The sequence below is a fragment of the Mobula birostris genome, chromosome 18, assembly GCF_030028105.1.
Source record: "Mobula birostris isolate sMobBir1 chromosome 18, sMobBir1.hap1, whole genome shotgun sequence".
Lineage (NCBI taxonomy): Eukaryota > Metazoa > Chordata > Chondrichthyes > Myliobatiformes > Myliobatidae > Mobula > Mobula birostris.
Genome location: NC_092387.1, coordinates 10,504,642 through 10,529,694, shown reverse-complemented (window position 1 = coordinate 10,529,694; position 25,053 = coordinate 10,504,642). Strand labels below are relative to the sequence as shown.

At 41.1% G+C, this 25,053-nt stretch overlaps 1 protein-coding gene across 1 annotated transcript in view; it reads right to left on the bottom strand.

Annotated features, from left to right (window-relative positions):
* The window catches only part of vps13c (vacuolar protein sorting 13 homolog C), a 387,871-nt gene that overhangs the window by 160,136 nt on the left and 202,682 nt on the right, over nt 1–25,053 (bottom strand). Inside the window, exons 51-53 of the mRNA XM_072282204.1 lie at nt 24,250–24,342; nt 16,157–16,522; nt 1,966–2,055 (exon numbers count right to left, since the gene is read on the bottom strand). Coding sequence (XP_072138305.1) covers nt 1,966–2,055; nt 16,157–16,522; nt 24,250–24,342 — 549 coding nt within the window. The remainder of the gene's footprint in view (nt 1–1,965; nt 2,056–16,156; nt 16,523–24,249; nt 24,343–25,053) is intronic.

Here is a 25,053-nt window from a genome sequence, read left to right as displayed (position 1 = left end):
ATAGCTTCTCTATCATCATTTCCCTGAGTTGCCTTAAACGCTCCTTTGTCTTCATTTTGGGGTATTTATTCTTATAAATTAATTGAAAACAGGTGATCTCTAATATTCTACATCAACAAATTGGGTGAGTTGGTAAGGTAATATACAATATTGTACCTGAGGTAAGTTAGTCTAGTAATTACAAAGGGGATGAGTATTTTTTCAGCCTCACAATTTTGGTTTTTAATTTTTAGTAAATTGTTGACAGGTTTTCAAATTTTTCTTTTGAATTAACATAACGCACCATGTTTTGTAGATTAGCTCAAAAATGTCCTAGAAAATGAGACAGTAAAAATGAAAATAGTTGTGGGGTCTGAATACTTTTTCAAAGCACTGTAAATAAAGAAACATCAGCATTAACGTCATTAAAATACTTAGGAAGTTAAACTTCACATGTGCTTCATACTTATGAGAACAACCTAATTCTACATTTCCACACACCTTCTTCCAGAAGCTAGGCTCATAATAATAGCTTTTAAAATTTCTATTTCATGCATATAATTTGAGCTAAACAGGTCTTCTTCTTCTTCATGTACCTTGCGCATTACACGCTTGGGCGATCATGGCTTTCCACATCGAACGATCCCATGCAATGATATCTCGCACACTTAGATCTGTTAGTTCTTTCACAGTATCCATATATTTTCTTCTTTGCCTTCCTCTACCGTGTTTCCCAGGCATACGGCCTTGTAATATAAGGCATTCTATTTCTCCCTTTCTGATGACATGGCCCAGGAATTTAAGTTTCCTCTCATTTAATGTTCTCGCTAAAGATCTTTTTGTATGGGCCCGTTGGCATACTGTCTCATTAGTTACCCTATATCTCTATGATATTTTCAGCATTCTTCTAAGAAACCACATTTCTGTTGCTTCTAAGTTTCTTAGGAGTTCTGGTGTTGTAGTCCATGTTTCGGAAGCATACAGCAAGATTGACCAGATGTAACATTTTAGTAGCCTAAGCCTTGTTGTCATAGAAATGTGTCTGTTGGTAAAAATGGGTTTCATTTTTTGGAAGTTGGGTTTGGCAATGGCAATTCTTCTTTTTATTTCTACTTTACTTCTAGCATCTTGTGATATAAAGCTACCAAGGTAATTAAAGCTGGTCTTTTGTTCAGTCTCTTGGTTACCGATGTACAATTGGCAGCTGGGAGTATCCTGTTTTGATATTACCATACATTTGTGTTTTTTTTTACAGTTGATGGTTAGACCAAAATCTGCACTTGTTTGTACTACTTTGCCTAGGAGGATCTGTAGGTCTTCTGCAGCACTTGCTTAGGGTGGTATCATCTGTATATCTTCTATTGTTGATGTTAACACCTCTAATTTTTATCCCATCTAGGTCTTTTATTTCTCTGGGATTCATTTCACTATAGATATTAAACAATTCCGGTGAGGCAATGCATCCCTGTCTAATTCCTCTTTGAACTTTAGTCCAACTGCTTATATTAACATCAATTTTTACTGTCGTCATTTGGTTCCAATATAAATTTTGAAGCAGTTGTTGGTCCCTTCCATCAATGTTCAGTTTAGCGAGAATTTGAAATAATTTTTCATGTTCCACTTTGTCGAATGCTTTAGTGAAATCGATAAAATATAAAAAGACATCATTCTGATATTCAATTGCCCTTTCTGAAAGCATTCGTAGTATGAAAATTGCGTTCCTACTTCCTCTATCCTCAATAAACCCATATCGTAGTTTAGAAGTTCCTGGCCTTAACTTGTTTTTAATTCAACTCCGAACAATTCTCAACAAAATTCATTAGGTCCTGACTAAATATCAGGAAATGCCAATAGCGATTAAACAGGTCTACCATTTAAAAATCACAAGCAAGGCTTGACAATGCAAAATGTATACTAAGTAGACCACTAGTTACTTCAAACAGCAAAATGTATTCCTATGGAATTGCACCAGTATAATCTCATTACCTTAAGTGTCAGACTCCACTTTTTCTCTCCTGGAGTAACATGCTCCAGCAAGGGTTCCCACACTGCATTCTGTTCATTATAATAAAGGACCTAAAATAAAGTGGATGAATTTTATTTCAATTGATCACCAAATAACCATTTTGGTTTAACAAAACAATACTCTATAAACAAGACTGAAACAGCTTTAAACCAAACATTTGGTTATATTAATAGTCACGGAGTTATACAGCACAAAGCAAGCGCTTTGGTCCAATTCATCCATGCTAACAAAGTTGTAGCTGGAATTAATCCCATTTTTCTGCTGTCATCACCAATTAACTGGACTCTGAAAACTCACACTTGCTCCTCCATCATACTTTATTTATTTGCACACAAGGAGAACAGGATGGCCCAAAAAACCACACTGTTCTGAAGTTAGGTCAGAAAAATGCCATTTTTCCTCCCACAGAATTTACTAGCAGTTATGGATATTGACAATTTGGTAAACTGGTTCAAATTCCTTATTTGCATGATCGATCACCATTCAGAATACAGGTATTGAGAGTCTGAAAACACGCTAACTACCAATGACTTTGAAGTAGTTCTCCCATAGTCAGAGTATGTCTTGCATTCTTCAATTACATAATCTTTTCTTGTCTCAGTAGGCTATGCTCTTCAAAGACCTTCCTTGCCTGGGCTTACTGTACACTACCTGTAAACAATCTTTACCTGGACATTATCTTAACTGTTGCTTTGCTACAACTTCCACACTGCATTTGGCTTATTTCCTTCAAAACCTTTCCTATCTATGTACCTGTCTAAATGTTTTTAAATGCATGTAATTATAACTGCTACCACTTCATCTAGCAGCTTGTCCAATTATCTGACACCCTCTGTGTTGCGTCTCAGATCGCTTTTATTTTTCGCCTCACCTTAAATCTATGCTGTCTAGTGTACATCAAGGCCCTGTGCTCTACTCACCTTACAGGGCCATGCAAAAGTTTGGGCACCCCGGTCAAAATTTCTGTTACTGTGAATAGCTAAGTGAGTAAAAGATGACCTGATTTCCAAAAGGCATAAAGTTAAAGATGACACATTAATATTTTAAGATTACTTTTTTATTTCCATCTTTTACAGTTAATAACAAAAAAGGAAAAGGGCCTGAAGCAAAAGTTTGGGCACCCTGCATGGTCAGTACTTAGTAAAACCCCCTTTGGCAAGTATCACAGCTTGTAAACACTTTCTGTAGCCAGTTAAGGGTCTTTCGATTCTTGTTTGAGGGACTTTTGCCCATTCTTCCTTGTAAAACGCTTCTAGTTCTGTGAGATTCTTGGGCCGTCTTGCATGCACTGCTCTTTTGAGGTCTATCTACAGATTTTTGATGATGTTTAGGTTGGGGGACTGTGAAGGCCATGGCAAAACCTTCAGCTTGCATCTCTTGAGGTAGTCCATTGTGAATTTTGAGGTGTGTTTAGGATCATTATCCTGTTGTAGAAGCCATCCTCTTATCACCTTCAGCTTTTTTACAGACGGTGTGATGTTTCCTTCCAGAATTTACTGGTATTTAATTGAATTCATTCTTCCCTCTACCTGTGAAATGTTCCCCGTGCCACTGGCTGCAACACAAGCCCAAAGCATGATCGATCCACCCCCGTGCTTAAGAGTTGGAGAGGTGCTCTTTTCATGAAATTCTACACCCTTTTTTCTCCAAACATACCTTTGCTCATTGCAGCCAAAATGTTCTTTTTAACTTCATCAGTCCACAGGACTTGTTTCCAAAATGCATCAGGCTTGTTTAGATGTTCCTTTGCAAACTTCTGACGCTGAATTTTGTGGTGAGGATGTAGGAAAGGTTTTCTTCTGATGACTCTTCCATGAAGGTCATATTTGTGCAGGTGTCGCTGCACAGTAGAACAGTGCACCACCACTCCAGAGTCTGTTAAATCTTCCTGAAGGTCTTTTGCAGTCAAACGGGGGTTTTGATTTGCCTTTCTAGCAATCCTACGAGCAGTTCCCTTGGAAAGTTTTCTTGGTCTTCCAGACCTCAACTTGACCTCCACCGCTCCTGTTAACTGCCATTTCTTAATTACATTATGAACTGAGGAAACGGCTACCTGAAAATGCTTTGCTATCTTCTTATAGCCTTCTCCTGCTTTGTGGGCATCATTTATTTTAATTTTCAGAGTGCTAGGCAGCTGCTTAGAGGATCCCATGGCTGCTGATTGTTGGGACAAGGTTTGAGGAGTCAGGATATTTATAAAGCTTTGAAATTTATATCACCTGGCCTTTCCTAACGATGACTGTGAACAAGCCATAGCCCTAACAAGCTAATTAAGGTCTGAGACCTTGGTATAAGTTATCCGAGAGCTCAAATCTCTTGGGGTGCACAAACTTTTACATGGTGCTCCTTTCCTTTTTTTCCACTCTAAAATTGTACAAAACACGGACTAGAAGGGCCGAGATGGCCTGTTTCCATGCTGTAATTGTTATATGTTAAAAATAATACACTAATCTTGCTTAAAATGTTGAAACAACACACATCTGCAGAATTCCTGTTGTTTACGTTTTTAAAATGTTGAAAAGAATGTTTCATCTTTAACTTTATGACTTTTGCAGATCAATTCATCTTCTACTCACTTAACTATTCACAGTAACAGAAATTTTGACCGGGGTGCCCAAACTTTTGCATGCCAGTGTACACTTTTGACTGTGTGGCTAAGCAGAGTGCCAATACCGTATTTTTGCTAACAACACCACTGTCATAAGGTGAATCAAAGGTGGTGATGAATCAACGTACAGGAGGGAGATCAAAAATCTGGCTAAGTTGTGTCACAACAACATCTTACTCCATGTGAACAAGACCACGGAGCTGATTATTGATTATTGATTATTGCCAGCAACTTTATTTTCCTCTGTTATTATTTCGGAGGATCTGTCCTGGGCCCAGCACATAAGTGCAATTATGAAGAAAGCCCAGCAGCACCTCTACTTCCTTAGGAGCATCAGCATGACACCTAAAACTTTGACAAACTTCTACTGATGTGTAGTGGAGTAGAAATTGACTGGTAAAATCCTATAAAAGTTAATGGATATGGCCCAGTCCACCACAGGTAAAGCCCTCCAAATCATTGAGCACATCTACATGAAACACTTTGCAGAAAAGCAGCATCCGTCATCAGAGACCCCCACCACACAAGACACACTCTCTTCTCGCTGCTGCCATCAGGAAGGTACAAGGGCTTCAGGACTCACACCACCAGATTCAGGAAGAGGTATTATCCCTCAGCCATCAGGCTCTGGAACCAAAGGGGATAACTTCACTGAACGTTACTTGCCCCATCATTGAAATGTTCCCACAACCAATGGACCCACTTTCAAGGATTCTTCATCTCATGCTCTTGATATTTATTGTTTATTTATTAGTATTTCTTCTTTTGTATTTGCACAGTTTGTCGTCTTCTGCACTCTGGTTCAATGCCCTAGTTGGGAAGTCTTTCATCGATTCTGTTATGGTTGTTATTCTATAGTTTTATTGAGTATGCCCGCAAGAAAATGATGAACCTCTTAATTGTATATGGTGACATATATGTATTTTGATAATTTGAACCTTGAACTTTAGACTCACCTAACCTAGGAAGAAGACAATTTATCTTAATTACACCCCTCAAAATTTTATAAACCTCTATAATGTCACCCCTCAACCTCCTACGTTCCAGAGTAAGAAAGTCCCAGCGATTCCAGTCTCTCCTTATAGCTCAAGCCCTCCATTTCCAGGAACATCCTCATTAAGTGTTACTGCACACTTCCCAACTTAACAACATTTTCCTCGAACTGCATATAGCATACTTAGTCTAGTCTCACCAACGTCTTATAGAGCTGTACATTATGTCCCAACTCTTGTACTTGATGGAGACAGAAAAGGCTACAGATGCTGAAATCCGGAGCAACCAACAATTTGCTGGAGGAACTCAGTGGGTTGAGCAGCGCCCATGGGAGGAAAAAGAATGTCGGCAGACTGCTGATACAGAGTTTTAACCTGAAACATCTGACATCCTACATGTCAACCCAAAAATTCAACAATTCCTTAACACCCTTAACCAGATGAGTTACACACATCAAAGTTGCTGGTGAACGAGGCCAGGCAGCATCTCCAGGAAGCGGTACAGTCGACATTTCAAGCCGAGACTCTTCGTCAGGACTAACTGAAGAAAGAGCTAGTAAGAGATTTGAAAGTGGGAGGGGGAAGGGGAGATCCAAAATGATAGAAGACAGGAAGGGGAGGGATGGAGCCAAGAGCTAGACAGGTGATTGGCAAAGGGGATATGAGAGGATCATGGGACAGGAGGTCCGGGGAGAAAGACAAGGGGGGAGGGAACCCAGAGGATGGGCAAGGGGTATAGTCAGAGGGACAGAGGGAGAAAAAGGAGAGTGAGAGAAAGAATGTGTGTATAAAAATAAATAACAGATGGGGTACGAGGGGGAAGTGGGGCATTAGCGGAAGTTAGAGAAGTCGATGTTCATGCCATCAGGTTGGAGGCTACCCAGACGGAATATAAGGTGTTCCTCCAACCTGACTGTGGCTTCATCTTTACAGTAGAGGAGGCCGTGGATAGACATGTCAGAATGGGAATAGGATGTGGAATTAAAATGTGTGGTCAGTGGGAGATCCTGCTTTCTCTGGCAGACAGAGCGAAGGTGTTCAGCAAAGCGGTCTCCCAGTCTATCCACGGCTCCACATCCCATTCCCATTTTGATATGTCTATCCACGGCCTCCTCTACTGTAAAGATGAAGCCACACTCAGGTTGGAGGAACAACACCTTATATTCCATCTGGGTAGCCTCCAACCTGATGGCATGCACATCGACTTCTCTAACTTCCGCTAATGCCCCACCTCCCCCTCGTACCCCATCTGCTATTTATTTTTGTACACACATTCTTTCTCTCACTCTCCTTTTTCTCCCTCTGACTATACCCCTTGCCCATCCTCTGGGTTCCCCCCCCCTTGTCTTTCTCCCCGGACCTCCTGTCCCATGATCCTCTCATATCCCCTTTACCAAACACCTGTCCAGCTCTTGGCTCCATCCGTCTTCTCCTATCATTTTGGATCTCCCCCTCCCCCTCTCAAATCTCTCACTAACTCTTCCTTCAGTTAGCCCTGACGAAGGGTCTCAGCCTGAAACGTCGACTGTACCTCTTCCTAGAGATGCTGCCTGGCCTGCTGCGTTCACCAGCAACTTTGCTGTGTGTTGCTTGAATTTCCAGCATCTGCAGAATTCCTGGTTTGAGTTTTTCCAGCAGATTGTTTGTCACTCTCGTACTCAATACCTTGACTGATTCAGGCCAGCATCCCATACATCTTCACCCCCCTTAAGTAAAGGCATCCGTTAGTCTTGCAAGACCATGGATCTGCGCCTGGAAGTCTTCACTCTCCAGGGCGCAGGCCTGGGCAAGGTTGTATGGAAGACCAGCAGTTGCCCATGCTGCAAGTCTCCCCTCTCCACAACACCAATGTTGTCCAAGGGAAGGGCATTAGGACCCATACAGCTTGGCACCAGTGTCGTCGCAGAGCAATGTGTGATTAAGTGCCTTGCTCAAGGACACAACACGTTCCCTCGGCTGGGGCTCAAACTCACGACCTTCAGGTAGCTAGACAAGTGCCTTAACCACTTGGCCATGTGCCCACCCTCCTTAGAGATGATTATTAACCTGTACTCTTGAATCTCTCTGCTCTACCACACTTTCCATGGCCCGACCATTAGCTGTGCAAGTCCTGCATTAGGTTAACTTAGCAAACTCTGCAATATCACACATGGAAGTATCAGTTAAATTCTATTTGCCATACTCTGGCTTATTTCCCAAGTTGGTCTATACCCCTTTGTGAACTTAGATAACTCCCTTTACTGTCCACTATACAACCAATGTCCACAAATTTACTCACCACATTAACTATGTTGTCATCTAAATCATTAATATAGAAGACAAACAACAGTGACCTTTGTGGCACACCACAGGTTAGCAGCCTTTAATATGAAAAGTAGCCCTCCATGACCACCCTCTAATTCCTTCCACCAAGCCAATTTTGTAACCAATCAGCTAGCTCACTCTGGATCTATGTGATGTAACCTATTGAAATAGCCTACCACAAGGGAACTTTGTAAAAAGCCTTTGCTGAAGTCCATGTAAACAAAAACTACTATCTTGCCCTCAGAAATCTTCTTCAAAAATTCAATCTAATATATGAAACATGATTTCCTATGTACAGAACTATATTGACAATCCCTACTCAGTATTCGCCTTTGCAGAAAGACACAAAAGGCCTCGCTTGCTTTGGCACTGAACTTCACAAGCTTCTGCAATTTCAAGCTCTACAGCAAGTCCCAACAGGCCCCACTCTCATTGTAAATCTGATGCTACAATCCACAAGCAATCGATTCCATAACTTCAGGTTCTGCAGAAAGTCTCAACAGACCCCACTCGCTTTTTTTTTAGTCAGATTTAAAAAGCCAGCAGATCTGTCGGGACTTCCTGTGAAGCTTGAGATCATTTGGGTTATTAGGTACTTGGCAAGGGCCAATAAGAAGTGAGATTTAAGTGGAGCGGCCATTATTGGAGAGGGAGCTGAGGCTTTTGGCTCAAGAGGCTTCGCAAGAAGAGGTGGAGGCGAAGTTGAGACTTCAGTCAAGATTCTTTTTTTGTCATTTATTGATGCCGAGGTAGAGTGGTGAGAATGGATCAGAGGTCAGTGATGTGCTCTTCATGCAAGATGTGGGAGATTGGAGAGACATCCAGTCTTCCTAATTTCTACATCTGTGAGAAGGGCATCACTTCAGACCACATTAGGGGCGTAGAGGTGCAGCTGGATGACCATTCATTTGGGAGAGTGAGGAAGTGACAGATAAGAATTACAGGGAGGTAACTACATCCTGAGTTTCAGGAGGCAGGTAGCTGAATGCCTGACCAAAGAGGGAAAAGGAATAGGCAGATAGTGTAGAGTATCCCTGTAGCCATACCCCTCAGTAAAAAGTATACTGCTTTGGTGACGGTTGGGGTAGAAGGACAGGGGAGAAATGACCAACTGGGGGAGAGCCGGGAGAGGAGAGTGGTGGTGATAGGGGCCTCAGTAGTTAGAGAAGTAGACAAGAGATCCTGTGGACATGAAGGAGGCTGCCAGATGATATGTTGCCTCACAGATGCCAAAGTCAAGGTCAGGACCAAGCAGAACATACTAGTACTAATGATATAGGGAGGAAAAGCAGTGAGGTCCAGATGAGAAAATACAGTGAGCTAGGTAGGAAACTGAAAAGTAGGATCTCAAGGGCACAAATCTCCGGATTGCTGCCTATGTCATGTGCGAATAAGGGTAAGAATAGGATGATTTGGCAGATGAATGCAATGTCTGAAGTATTGGTGCAGGGATCAGGGTTTCAGATTTGTGGATCTTTGGGATCTCTTCTGGGGAAGGTACGACTACAAAAGGGATAGTTACACCAGAAGTCCAGGGGACCCAATACCCTTGCAGTCAAACTTAGGGGAGCTGTTGGGCTGGGTTTAAACCAGTTTCGCAGACGGATGGGAACTAGAGTGACAGGTCAGAGGATGGGGCATTTGGTGCATAGGTAGACACAGCATGTATAAGGTCTGTGAGGAAGAATAAGGCATAATTGCCGTCAGTTGAATGGGTTAAACTATGTCTATTTTAATGCAAAAAGTATCAGGAATAAAGGTGATGAACTTAGTGCATAGGTCTGCACTTGGAACTACTACATTGTGGCTATCACAGAAACTCAGACAAGTCACAAGAGCAGGAATGGCAGCTGAATGTTTCAGGGTTTAAATGTTTCAAAAGGGACAGAGTAAGATGTAAAAGGGGTGGGGGGAGTGACATGTTAATCAGGAACAGTATCACAGCTGCAGAAAGGGAAGACATCATGGAGAGATTGTATATGGAAGTCAGAAACAGGAAGGGAACAATCACTATCAGGATTATTCTATACACCCCACAATAGCAAGAGTTTAGAAAGGTGCAAAAGATTTGTTGATTTTTGATGACCTGTGATGCCACTGCCGTTTAGGGCAGCAGTGAAGGTCCTCCACCTCTGTCTGTCCTTGGCCATCTTCTCTAAGACACAGGTGTGGTTCGGAGACCTCATTCTGCCTCTACATTACGGTGCCATGTTGTCTTTGGTCTCCCGCGTTTCCTCCATCCTTCAGTGCTATCTTAATAATGGAATTGGCCTCTCTTCTCATCATGCGCCCAATCCATCTCCAACGTTTCCTTATGTCCTCCTTGTGACATTGAAGTAGGGTGTGGTTGGAGATTTTTCTTGGACAAAAATTACGGAGGATCTACCGGAGGCTCATGGTGTGGAATGATTAAAGCTTGCAAGGTCACTCTCTATCACGCACCATCATTCTGACCTGTACAAGACTGTGGACAGAACACAGCTGTAGTACAACCACACCTTAGCTTAAATGCAGTACTTTGTTGATCACCGTATGTTGTTCATTGATCTGAAGATGTCTGTAGCCTTGCTGAATCTGCACTGGATGTTGTCCTTGATCCGAGCATCCTGCCGAATGATGCTGCCCAGGTAGGTAAGTCTGCCAGTGCTGGGTAAGTTAACACCATATGCTTTGACAGGAGAAGGAGACTCTGCATTGAGTCATGGTCTCAGTCTTCCTCTGGCTGACTCTGAGTCCAAACAGTCCAAAGGTGCACAGGCACTGAGTTTTCTCTTGCACGTGAGGGTATGTATATGATAGTAATGTGAGGTCATCCGCAAAGTCAAGGTCTTCCAAAATAGAGAATAGAGTCCACCTAATGCCTCTCTGCTTATCTTTCGTTGCTTGCCTCATAACCAGTCAATCACCAGGATAAATAATATCGCCAACATCACAAAGCCTTGCCTCACTCCTGTCTCTACTTCAAAGCTTAAATTGCAATCCCCAACTGTGCAGGTGAAGGTAGAAACTCTGAATAAACTGGACGGTTTTGGAATGGATCCTCTAAGATCTGAGAATTCACCAGAAGCTCTCCCTGTGGATGCTGTCAAAAGCCTTTTCAAAGCCCACAAAATTCACATACAGTTGTCTCTGCCACTCTGTGCACTGTCTTATGGTGTTACACAGCATGAAGATCTGGTCGACAGAGCCCCTGTTTCTCCTGAAGCCAGCTTGCTCTTTCCTCAAGCACAACACCCGTTGGACAATGACTTAGTTAAGAACCTTGCTGAACACTTAAAGTGTGATGCTATGCCAGTCGTTGTAATCACTTAGCGCTCCGTTTTTTGGGGATCCTAACAATAACCCCCTTTGTCCAGTTCTTGGGTACTTGTACCCATTCCCAGAATATAGTGAACAGTGGTTGCAGGATGGCTGCTGCAACTTTCGGTTCAAGCTTTGAACAGTTCAGCATTCAAATTGTCATGTCCTGGAACTTTGCCGTTCTTTAATGATTTAATCAAGCAATAAGCTCACCTTTCTTGGGTGGATCCATGTTGATGTCAAGGTCCTCTGCTGCCTCTTGTATATCACATTGTTCAGTTGTCAAAAGCAGACTATTTCATCTCTCACAGTCACTGGATCTGACCTGAAACTTTCAGCATACCAGTTTTGAAACACTGTATACATTTCCCTGATCATCTCCATTGGCTGCTGCTTTGGCCTCGTCTGCGAGAGCTTCCATGTAAACTCTCTTATCCTTTCTTACAAGTCTCTTCAATTTCTTGTTAGCTTCAGTATATGCTAGTTGAAGTTTCTCCATAATTTGTGTTGACTTTGCTTCTAATACTTTCTTCTTGATTTACTGTCTTTCTTCTAAAGCTGTCCATGTGTTTCCTGCTGTATCCATTCCTTGTTCTTCATTCTAGCTCTGTATCCTAGACAAGCTCTGCTGCTCTCTTTGAAGACTGAGGTAATCCTTTTCCATATTGTGTCAATCCTGTCTACTGTCACATCCTCATCAAGGTCTTGCAAGGCCTGGAATTTATTCTTAAGCTGAACGGTGAAGGCAGATCTCACACTGGTGTCCTTGAGCTTTTCAACATCAAAACATATTCGTATGTGTTCTGTCCCAGTCCTTCTCAGCTTGAGTTTCATCACTGCTGCAACAAGGTGGTGATTACTTTCTGTACCTGCTCCTCTCTTCACCTTTACATCCTGCAATTATCATCTCTATGTATCATTGATCATTAAATGGTCAGTCTGGTTCTTGTCACATCCACTGGGTAAGCACCATGTCAGTTTGTGAATTTCAGTGTGGAAAGAGGGTCCCACCTATGACCAGATTTTTGTAGCACAGAATTCCATCAGTCTTTCAACATTGTTATTCATTGTTCCACATCAATGCATGCCCATGACCCTAGTGAAGCGTGAGTGGTTATTTCCCACTTTGGTGTTTAGATCTTCCACAATGATGATTATGTCATGATACGATGTCAACTCTACCTCCGACTATAGTTGTTCATAGAAATGTCCTTTTCTTTAATGTCACTATTGTTAGTTGGAGCATAGCACAGGATCACAGTCATGTTCACTTGCTTCCCTTTCAGTCTGACTCTCATCAGCTTACTGTCGACTGGTTTCTGCTGCAGCAAGCACTTCTCAATGTCCATCTTCAAAATGACAGCTACACCATCATGAAGCTCACCATCTTCCCTTTCTGAGTATAAAACTGTTTCACCAGTTACTGCCTTTAGTCCCTGTCCAACTGCTTTCATTGATGCCCAGTACATGCAGGTTATCACAACATATTTGTGTTATTTGTGCTAGCTTGTTGGTGTTGTACATGGTTTGTACAATTCCAAAATCCAATTTTGGTCTTGATCTTGGCAGTGTTCGGGGCTTACTTCATAGTGCCAGCAGCCTCCTCTCAGTTTTCACTACTGCAACTCTCAGGTGGAGACTCAGGAATACCGTCACACACAGATATAGGATTCTTTACTGCTGTTTCCATAACAACTTTTTTGACTATTTAGGGTCATAAGCCCTAAGCTGAACCCTGAACCTGGAGGACCAGTGGACCACCCTTAGTCTGGTTTCTACCCTTTGCCCTGTCTGGCATAAGTGACCCTACCAAAAGTAGAAGGACCCAACTCCAGCCAACATAGCTCTCCACGTCATTTAGGCACGCAAGCCTCCAAACCCTACAAGGTTGTGGTCCTCTTGGAAGACAAAAGGTTTAGATGGAGAATTTGTTGGGTGTGCCCAGAAAGGATTCCTGACACAATATATAGACAGGCCAACTAGAAAAGAGACGGCTCTGGGTCTGGTACTAGGCAATGAACCTGGTCAGGTGACAGATCTCTCAATGGGTGAGCAGTTTGGAGACAGTGACTATAACTCCCTGATCTTTACCAAAGCCTTGGACAGAAATAGGAGGAGATGGCTCAGAAAACTATTTAATTAAGGGACGGAAAATTATGATGCTATTAGGTAGGAACTTGGGAACAGATGTAATCAGGAAAATGAACAATGTGGAAGTTACTTCGGGAGAATTTGCTTGGTGTTCTGTTTAGATTTGTCCAAAGGAAGAGGAGAAAAGATGGTAGGGTGAAGGAATCATGGTTGACAAAAAATGTAGAACATCCAATCAAGAGGAAGAAGCTTAGGAAGAAAGTTTAGGAAGCAAGGATCAAATAGGGCTCTGGAGAGAAACAAGATAGCCAGGAAGGAGCTTAAGAATGGACAGGAGAGTTAGAAGGGGCATGAGAAGGCCTAGGTGAGTAGAATTAAGGAAAATATCAAGGCGTTCTCCATGTACGTAAAGTACACCAAGATGTCTAGAATGAGGGTAGGACCGAACAGGGAGAGGTGAGGAAACGTGCTTGGAGTCAGTATTTACCAGTGAGGGGGATCTTGACGAATGCTACAGCAGTGTAAAACAGGTTGATAAGTTGACATTAAGAAAAAGGATGTGCTTGAACTTATTAAATCATTTAAGTCCCTGGGGCCAGGAAGAACATACACCACCTCACTATGGGAAGTGAGTGAAGAGATAGCTGCAGTCCCCTGATGATATAACTATTGTTGGTAGAATCTCAGATGGAGATGAGAGGGCATACAGGAGCGAGGTATACCAGCTATTTGAGTGATGTCGCAGCAACAACTTGGCACTCAATGTAGGCAAGACAAAAGTGCTGATTGTGGACTTCAGGAAGGGTAGGACGAGGGAACACGAACCAATCCTCATAGAAGGATCAGACGTAGAGAGTGTGAGCAATTTCAGGTTCCTGGATATCAAGATCTCTGAGGATCTCACATGGTCCTAAGATATAAATGCAGCTTTCACGAAGGCAAGACAGTGATTATATTTCATTAGGAGTTTGAAGAGGTATGGCTTGTCAACTAAAACACTAGAAAACTTCTATAGATGTACTCTGGAGAGCATTCTGACAGACTGCATCACTGTCTAGTATGGAGGGGGCTACTGCACAGGACCAGAAGAAGCTACAGAAAGTTGTAAAATTAGTCTATTATTCTAAGGCTGCCCTCAGATCCTAGACCCTCAGACTAATGGAAACATTCTCTCAAGGTCCACTCTATCTAGGACTTTTGGTATTTGGTAGGTTTCAAACTCCATCAATTACAGATCCAGAGACATCAAATACTCTTTATATTTTAAGCCTCTCATTCCCAGGATTACTCTTGGGAGCCTCCTCTGGATCCTCTCCAGGGTCAGTATATCTTTCCTTAGATACAGGGCTAAAATTGCACACAATACACCAAATGTGGTCTGACCAATGTCTTACAAAGCCTCAGTAGTATATCCTCGTTTTTATATTCTAGTCCTCTCAAAATGAATGCTAATGTTGCATTTGCCTTCTTTACTACTGAATCAACCTGAAAGGAATTCTGAACTAGGATTCCCAAGTCCCTTTATACCTCCTTTATCTGAATTCTCTCCTTCATTCGGAAAATAATTTACACCTTTATTCTTCTTATGCACAAGACCATAAGATACAGGAGCAGAATTAGGCCATTTTGACCATCGAGTCTGCTCCGCCATTTCATCATGACTGATCCAATTTTCCTCTCAGCCCCAATCTCCTGCCTTCTCCCCAAATCCCTTCATGACTTAACCAATCAAAAATAACATCACACTTCAGCACACTATATTTCACCTGCTACTATGTTGCTATTTCTCCTAACCTGTTCGAGCCTTGTGTAGACTCCCTGCCTCTGCAACACTACATGTCCTTTGCCCTATCCTGGTATTGTCTACAAACCTGACCATAAGGCCATTAGTTCTTTCATCCAGATCATGGGATGGATGGCTACAGCACACCACAGACAGGCTTGACAGAATAAGTCTTGATTCAGTAGCAAGGAAGTTCAAGAGGAGCACAGAACAAGTGCTGCTTTGCCCATGTCATAGAACATAGAAAATCTACAGTACATTACAGGCTCTTTGACCCACAATGTTGTGCTGACCATGTAACCTACACCAGAAGCTTGCTAGAATTTCCCTACTGCATAGCCCTCTATTTTTCTAAGTTCTATGTACCCATCTAAGAGTCTCTTGAAAGACCCTATTGTATCTGCCTCTACCACCTTCGCTGGCAGTGCATTCCACGGACCCACCACTCTCTGTGTCCATGGCCTCCTGCTTCATCCAGGAAATTTGCAGTCCCAACACTGACCCTTGCACTAGTCACTGGCAACTATCCTACATAGGACCCCTTTATTCCTACTCTTTCCCTTCTGCCCGGCAGCAAATAAAGTATCCCTAACATTTTTCACCTATCACTTAATTGGAGGATTCATGAATAACTGCGATTGTATTAGTAAGATGTCAGATGTTATTTTGTCGTGCAACACCCTGCAGAAACATACAGCATTCGATGACAACGACTGAACTACAATCATAAATAGCCATTCAATAATAGGTATTAGTACCTTGTCAGGTGTGAATAAAGACTCGTTTGATGATGCAAAGTGCACAACAGCATTCCTTATGATCCTTCCTAAGATTTATACTTCAACTACTATCACAGAAATAAAACATGCCGAGATTGGCCTCTTCATTCCTACTCTGTAAGGATTGCCACATTTGTCATTTCTGAGGTTGCAAAAGAAGCTACATAGAACTATGTTCACTTTATTTGAATTAAAATAAACATTGCAGTGCTAATCACTATATAAAGTATCTGGCAAAGAAGCATACTTTTTTAAAACTTATTGTGCATTCTAATCAGACAGGAAACAACTTACCTCAAGATTCATGTTTGAATCAATACTGATGAGTGACGTCCAATTTTCCACCCTTCCAGAAAATGTTGACTCAGTCAGAAGTAAAGGAATGGTGCAATGGCCCAGCCCACATTCAAGAGTTACTATTATTGAAGAAACATCTATCTTGAAGGACTCCCCATTCTTTTGGCGATTTTCTTCTAAATAAGTCTCTGTGACTTCTTGAGCATTGTCAACCCCCAGGAACCAATAATTGCAATTGACAACATCCTTCACAGCCCAGAGGTTAGTTACTGTGTTCACTGGTTGAAGCACTTCTACCTCTTGCCCTTTAGGTGCCATCACAGACATGATTGTCATAACAGTGTTCAGAATGATAGGAGATACCTTTAAATAAAAGAAAACTGTGGTAAAACATTAATTCACTGGTTTAATTTAAACACAAAGTATTACTTTCCAAGAGAATAAGTATGATAACTTCATATACAGATCAAAATTAGCAGAGTTTAAACAGCACCAATATCAGAGGAAGTTCAGGATACTGACACTGAAAGAGTTCACATCTGTCATATTGTTAGATTGTATTGCATAATTGTTACTTTCCTTTTAGTTTAACTTTCTTATGATTGTATTTTTATATAATTACTTGTATACATGTAATTGTTCACTTTGTTGAGTGGTTGCAATTGCCTTTGTATCTTTTGGCGGGTATCACATCGCTTGAATAAGGGCTGTCTTATTGGCTACTTTATGTAATGGAAGTTGAATCAAATATGTTATCAAGTAATCTGGTATAAGGGGATCAAACCATGCAGATTCTGTCTCCTTGTCTCCGTTTTTCTATCGCCATTGTTCTTCTCCCTGCACCTAGGGTCTTTGTGTTCTTTGCTACCTGTCCTTTCCTCGTTTTCTTTCGTTCTTGTAACGCTTAACAAACAATAATAAGCACCAAGCTTTATGCTTCATTCTTGGCTTCCGAAGAACCTCAGATCAAAAACATCAGGACTGAACGTTTTTGGTGTGGTTGTCAGGGATGGTTGCGAATATTTAAGGATTTTGGTGCACATTTAATAGGAGGCAAGACCTTACTCCTTATTTTACAAATCATACAAGAAATCGCCTAGTTCTTGCTTCAAAATATTATCTAGTGGAAGTTTATGAGTGAGGGACAACTTTATTAGACATTGCTGTCCCAGAAAAGTCAGATCTGCACTAAAATTACCATCGTACTCAAACAAATTCTGACTACCCTCCAATTGTAATCTACTGCTTTTAAAAAAAAATTTAGATTGAAACTCAATGAGCAAAATCTGTTGTTTGCAAAGAAATAGATAAATCTGATTGCAATCCTGAGAAACCTCTATTTGTAATCCTAAAATATTCCAATTACAATCCAAAAATAATTACGAGTGTAATTACGTGATATTCTGATTGCAATCCAAAGAAAATTCCGATTGCAATCCTATTTCTTTTGCGATCCAAAGATATTGTGATAGCAATCCTAAAATAATTTCAATTGCAATCCTGAAATAATTCTGATTGCAATCGTACAATGTTTTGATTGCATCCAATAATATTTCAACACAATCCAACAGTATTTTGATCACATTCCAAATGATAAAAACATGTACAAGTTATGTGTTAAATGAGAATAAATTAAAACAATGGCAAAAGTTATGAAATCTACTATATTACAGAAAAATGGGAGCTAAATCTTCAATGGTTACGTGTGAATAGACAACTGAGGGTTTGAGATCTTACCTGAATAAAACTTTACAATTTGATGAGATTAGTTGAAAAATCCAGAAGAAATATACCATCAGTGTTGAGTGTAATGAAATGTGGCTCTTACACGATACTGAAAAGACATGGGATGAGATCCAGAGAATGTGCTTGGGAAAGGAAAAACTGGCTGGATTTTAGCAGTCTTATCGCAGTTAAAGAAACGTGCAGAATCTGTTCAGTTTGATCTAATGAGTGAGGTAACAGAACAAGTGAAAAAACTAAGTGGAAAAGGAAAAGGAAAACCAAAATAAACTACAAAAACAATATGACAGAGACAATAAAAAGTGTAAAGAGCAAATCTCTGCATTAACTGGATGAGAGAAAAAACATGGTAAATGTGATCAAATTGGAGTGCATTGTACAAAGTAAACTGGAGCAGTATCAGACAACCCAGAAGGGACCTCAAATAGGTGGTCCTGCCAGTGACACTTCTCCTGGAAACAACCTCTACATTGAGCAGTCCCCGGAGACAGTGCCACTATTCAAACTCTAAAGATGCACATGACATGGACTCAAACCTCTAGTGACTCAAGTGAGGGTGACAGTGATGAAGTAATAAGATTGGCAGCCATGTCAGAACTTGTCCCAATGAACTCCAGGTGATGAGACACAGGAGTAAAAATGGAACCTATGAAAGGACAGATGGTTTTTCATCAACGACCTGAAAAGATTGATAAATGGTCCAAAGAAATTCTACTTCCTAAGGAAGAAAGTTTAAAAACATAGACCCGAGCTTCATGTATTAAGAACACCCCTATCATGGCATCCAAATATTCACTACTATGTTGTCTTCTCAGCAAACCAGACAGTTCATTCATCGAGTTGACAATAACAAGGGAAATGATAAACAAAAAATATAAGGAGGTTGGGATGCTCTTAAAAGGTGGCTGGACAATCAGTCCCTAATACAGACTGATTGGAGGAAAGTGGTCGATTGCAAGCAAAAGGTTTCTGAGGATGTTTCTGAACATGAGGAATACTACAGGATTCAGAAATTTCCAGGAATAATTGAGACAAAAGAATCTACATATGGTTCTTTGAAGTTAACTTTCATGGTTAGTTTGAAACCAGATATTGCCAAATGGTGAAACTGACAAATACAAATTGGAGTGAAGTTGGTGCTCCATACAGTGAGCTTATGCAAGCCACTAAAAAAGTAGAAAAAGCTATCAAAATCCAAACAAGATAATTATAGGCGGGTCAGCTACCTGTTGATCACAGCCGCTGACCATGGGTCAACAGTCATCACTTGATAGGCAACAGCCACAGCTACTGCAGGTGTGCCAACAACCAACACTCATTAATCAACAGCAAAAAGCGGGACTGGAATTCACTGTGTGCAGCGCAGCAATCTCAGTCTGAACCACGCCTCGCAGGCAAATCATCTAAAATAAAGTGTCACTTTTGTAGTAAAAGAGGACATTGGACTAAATGTTGTTGGCATCGGAAACAAGGTGGACAGCAGAAAGAAGCTCAACAAGTAAATCTTCTGCTTCACAAAAGTCATATTGGGCATGGTCTATGATGACCATGACTGTTCAAGGAGTCATGAAAATGCAATTACAAAGTAACACTTCTACTGAACCCAGATCTGATTCAGTATACCAAATGCTCCTCAATAACTGAGGGAAGAATTTGAATGGCAGGACGGGCCACTGTTTATGAAACTAAAGCATGGCTCCTGGTACCTCTGCACAACAGACAGAACTGAAGCCAGTAAGATAGCAGAAGGATGATCAGCTAATATCTACACTGATTCTTAATATATTTTGGGAGTTCTTATGGAAACTGATGGAGGCAAAGGAGATTTCTTACGGGTGTAGGAACCCCAATTAAGAACGGCCAACAAGTACAAGGACTCATGAATGTTGTACAATTGGCATTAGAAGTGGCTGTATTAAAATGTAAACACACCAAAATGACTACAATGAAAAGCTGTGGAAATATTTTCACAGATGAAATTACAAATAAGACAGCACAGGAAGGGGAAAAAGAAATAAAGGAAGTAAAAGAAGTTTAAAAAGTCAAAGAATTAAAAGTACCAAGAACATATGTAATGAATCCGACCACTGAAATTAAAGAAACAAAGTTGAACTCTTTATCGCAAACAAACATACAAGATAACTGAAAGGTTAAAGCTCAGTGCTTTAACCAAGAAAAGTGGTTCTGGATGGAAAATGGTGGGAGGTTAAACAGTGATGGAGCATGAAGATATGGCACTAGTCATCAATTAGTAGCTCCAACTACATTGCTTCCTTATCTGGCACAGCAGGTCACATTGGAGTGGACAAGGTGATCAACAGATTCTTCCAATGATGGCGGAATCCAAAGTCCAGGGCGCAAGCTTGACAAAACGTTTGAAAGATGAATGGTATGCCTGAAAACAAATCCTGGAGCAGTGAAAAGACTACCACAATTAAGTGCTCCTGCCCTAACTGGCCCATTTTTACATCTTCAAGTTGATGACATTACCAAAGTGTCATGGATACTCAGACATAGTGGCAATACTGGACAAGCTTTCAAGATGGATGGAAGCTACTTCAGCAAGGAAAGCCTCTGCGCAGACAGCAAAAACTCTGATCATGAACTACATTCCTAAATGTGGACTGCCATTTCACATTGATACTGATCAAGGCACACATTTCTCTGGGAGTATTTGTCAGGAATTATGTTGACTGATGGATATTGAATGGTCTTTCCTTTGTCCACATCACCCAGATTCATCAGAAGAAGTCGAATGAATGAATGGAATCATCAAGCAATGACTAAGTATCATGAAGAAGGTGTACCATGGCCTACATCTCTTCCTATGGTTTTATGCAGCAGAATAGCAATCCTAAACAAGCAAACTAAATTAAGTCTTGTGTGAAATTAAACCAAGCTGTCCAGTCTGCTTCTCAACATGTTTCTGCTGCTCCGAGTGACGCAACAAAAGAAGAACACACCCTGAATCCTGGTGAGTGGGTCCTGATTTAAAAAATGCACAAGACACTGCTGGGAGCTCAATAGGAGAGTCTTCATCAAGTGCTGCTAATTACAAACTAGGCGGTAAAAGTAGAAGGAAAAAGTAAGTGGATAGACTGCAAATGAACTAAGATGATATCTAACATGGACAAGAAACACTGAGGTTAATGTGCTAGATGATACATAAGGTGTACTTACAGGTATCACATGAATTTGCATCTGCTATTAATAATGTATAGTAGTCATAGTCATATTTTATTGATCCCAGGGGAAATTGGTTTTCATTACAGTTGCACCATAAATAATAAATAGTAATAGAACCATAAATAGTTAAATAGTAATATGTAATTATGCCAGTAAATTATGAAATAAATCCAGGACCAGCCTATTGGCTCAGGGTGTCTGACCCTCCAAGGGAGGAGTTGTAAAGTTTGATGGCAAAGAAGAGTAAAAGAGGAAAAATTTGCTCCAGCATTATAAAAGGTAATGGCATTGCTGGTGCCTTAGAGAAAGTACAATGAAAGCACCTATCGTGTATAAGACGGTTCTTCAATATCATATGGCAATAAATCTTCTCAGTAGTTAAGGAGGGAACATGGACTGTAATTCCATACCTGACGAGTCTGAAGATATAACTGATTTGACAGATCATATTTGTAAAGAAACAGATCAAATATATCAATCGGATGGATAGGATTCCTTTGAGTGGATTCAGCTGAGTCCAATAATCTGGGGTTACTCCATATTACGAGTCGTAATACTTGTCTTGATATGCCTTATCACATATTACATGTTTTTTACTTGTATAAGTAAAAAATGCTACAAATACCCTCTGATATTTCCATAACTTAGGTGAATTTTTGATTATTTTATACTTAGTGTAGGTACCACAAATGTTTTTTTCTGCCTCAAAATTTTCAGATGTAATGATTCTAAATGCATAGTTTAGAATCAAAGAGCAGAATGTTGAATTGGACTATGTAATTGTATTTAACTTCCTTATGCTTGTTTGTATTTTTATATAATTAGTTATAGACAGTACATGAAATTGTTCAGTGTGTTTTTTTAGTGGTCACAGATGCGTTTATATCTTTTTGGCAGGTATCAAATTACTTGAATAGGGGCTATCCTGTTGGTTAATTCAAGCAACTGAATTTGAATTGAATGTGTTATAATCTGTTATGAGGACTAAACCATCCTGGCTGGGTCTCTTTCTCTCCATTCTTTTCTCTCTTTTGTTCTTCATCCTACCACTAGGGTCTTAATGTTCTCTACTATCTGGATCAATAGTTCCGTGCAAGCAGCACTTACAGTGTGACATCAAGCTTACATCTCTGGAGATCAACTAGAGCTGAAGAAAAGCAGCTATGATCTGCACGAAACTATCAAGACTGGGAAACAACAATATAGGGAGAAGACTGAGTCAAAATTTACTATGAATAGCACACGTGACCTGGGTCAAGGGCTGCATATCATCGCAGACTTCAAAGCCAAACGTTGTGGTGCCGCTAACATCTCGGCCTCTCTCCCAAATGAGCTCAAGCACTTTTATGCGAGGTTCGATGTCACTAACTCTGAGCCTCTGAGGAAAGCCACTGCTACGACCTGCAACCTGATCACCTCTGAGGCTGAGGTACGAGGATGTTTCCAACGAGTGGACAGTTGCAAGGCTGCAGGACCAGATGGCATCCCAGGGCGAGTACTTAGGATGTGCACAGCACAAGTGGCAGGTGTGTTTACAAACATTTTAAATCTCTCCCTCTTCCAGTGTAGAGTGCCTTCCTGCTTCAAATTATCCACCATTGTCCCTGTACCAATAAAGACCAAGGTAACATGCCTGAACGACTAGTGTCTTGTCACACTCACCTCAATAATAAGCAAATGCTTTGAGAGGCTGGTCAAGGATTACATCTGCAGCTTGCTACCGCCAAAATTGTCCCCCTACATTTGCCTACCAACACAACCAATCAACAGATGACGCAATGGCCACAGCTCTACACACCGTCCTTACACATCTGGAGAAGAAGGATGCTTATGTGAGAATGCTGTTCTTGGACTACAGTTCAGCATTCAACACCATAGTTCCATCCAGGCTCGACAAGAAGCTCAGAGACCTCAGCCTGGATCCTGCCTTGTGCAGCTGGATCCTGGACTTCCTGTCAGATCACCAGCAGGTTGAAATAGTGGGCTCCCTCACCTCTAACCCTCTGACTCTCAATACAGGAGCCCCTCAGGGCTGTGTACTGCGTCTCCTCTTTTATTCCCTGTATACCCATGGCTGTACTGTCACCCACAGCTCTAATCTAATTAAATTTGCTGACAACACTGCATTGATTGGCCTTATCTCAAACAATAATGAGGTGGCCTACGGGGAAGAAGTCGTCTCTCTGACATAGTGGTGTCAAGAAAACAACCTCTCCCTCAATATCGCAAAAACAAAGGAGCTGGTTGTGGATTACAAGAGGAATGGAGATGGGCTAATCCCTATTGACATCAATGGATCTGGGGTTGAGAGGGTAAACAGCTTCAAGTTTCTCGGCAGCAACATCACTGAGGACCTCACATAGTCTGTACACACCAGGTGTGTGGTAAAAAAGGCACAACAGTGCCTCTTTCACCTCATACAGTTGAGGAAGTTTGGTATGGGCCCCCAAATCCCAAGAACTTTCTACAGGGGCACACTTGAGAGCATCCTGACTGGCTGCATCACTGCCTGGCATGGCAACTGTACCTCCCTAATTGCAGGACTCTGCAGAGAATGGTGCGGACAGCCCAGCACACCTGTAGTTGTGAACTTCCCATGATTCAGGGCATTTGTAAAAAGGGCCCGTAGGATCATTGGGGACCCAAGCCATCCCAACAACAATCTATTCCAGCTGCTACCATCTGGGAAGCGGTACCTCAGCATAAAAGCCTGGACTAACAGTCTCCGGGACAACTTCTTCCACTAGGCCATCAAACTTTAGTGTACTCTATATTACATTGACTGTTCCATTTTTTTTATAAATTATTATAAATTACTATGATTGCACATTGCACATTTAGATGGAGACGTAATGTAAAGATTTTTATTCCTCATGTATGTGAAGGATGTAAGAAATAAAGTCAATTCAATTCAATCTTTTTTTTCCCTCCTCTTGTTTCCTTTCATTCTTGCAATGCTTAATGAGCTATTTAAGCAACAAGTTTTATACCTCATTCTTGACTTCAGAAGAAATCTCTGATATAAAGAATCAGGATCCAACAATATGAAGACTGAAATTCTGTGCACTTGCACATCCAAAACATTCATTAATTTATTTCAGAATTTTTCATGAATACAATAGAGTTAATGCAACATGAAAAACATGAGGACTTCAACTTACCTTCAAGTTTATCTCTGCTATTTTAAGACTGATATTTTGTGGCCCAGCAGTCTGCTCATGGGAGTCCAAAACAAAATAACAAGGCTGCAACACCTGGAAATAGACAATGCAAAAGAGAAACAATGAGGGGAATTTCTGTAAGGGTAGTCTGAAGATACAGAACTGAGAACAATACAGAAGCTTCAGTCTACGATATTGTGGCGATCTTTTAACCTCCTACAAAATCAATCTAACTTGTCCCTCCCACATAGCCCTCCATTTTTCTTTCATCCATGTGCCTCAGTCTCTTTAGTGTCCCTAATGTATCTGCCTTTAATACAACCCCTGGTAGTGCATTCCATGCACTTACTACACTGTGCCAAAAAAACCTAACCTGATATACGCTAAGTATGTGCTCTTGTATTAGCCATTGCCATCCTGGGAAAAAGGCACCATCTGCCCACTCTATCAATGCCTCATCTTATACACTTCTATCGTCTCCTCTCACCCTTCTTTAGTCTAAAGAGAAAAGCCTGAGCTCATTCAGTCTTTCCTCAAAAGACATGCTCTCTACTCAATGCTGTCTACTCCAGACAACATCCTGGTAAATCTGCACTGCATCCTCTCTCAAGCTTCCATATCCCAGCTATAATGAACTGAACACAATACTGCATACATAATATCACCACTTTTATAGATTAAAAGATTAAAGTCTGTCCCTAGCCTTGTGGCCCATCAGGCTGGTGCTTATGCCAGTTTCTGTGGTGTGAAGCGACTGAGAGTACTGGACTCCCCCCCCCCCCCCCGGATAGGACGCCAGTCTAT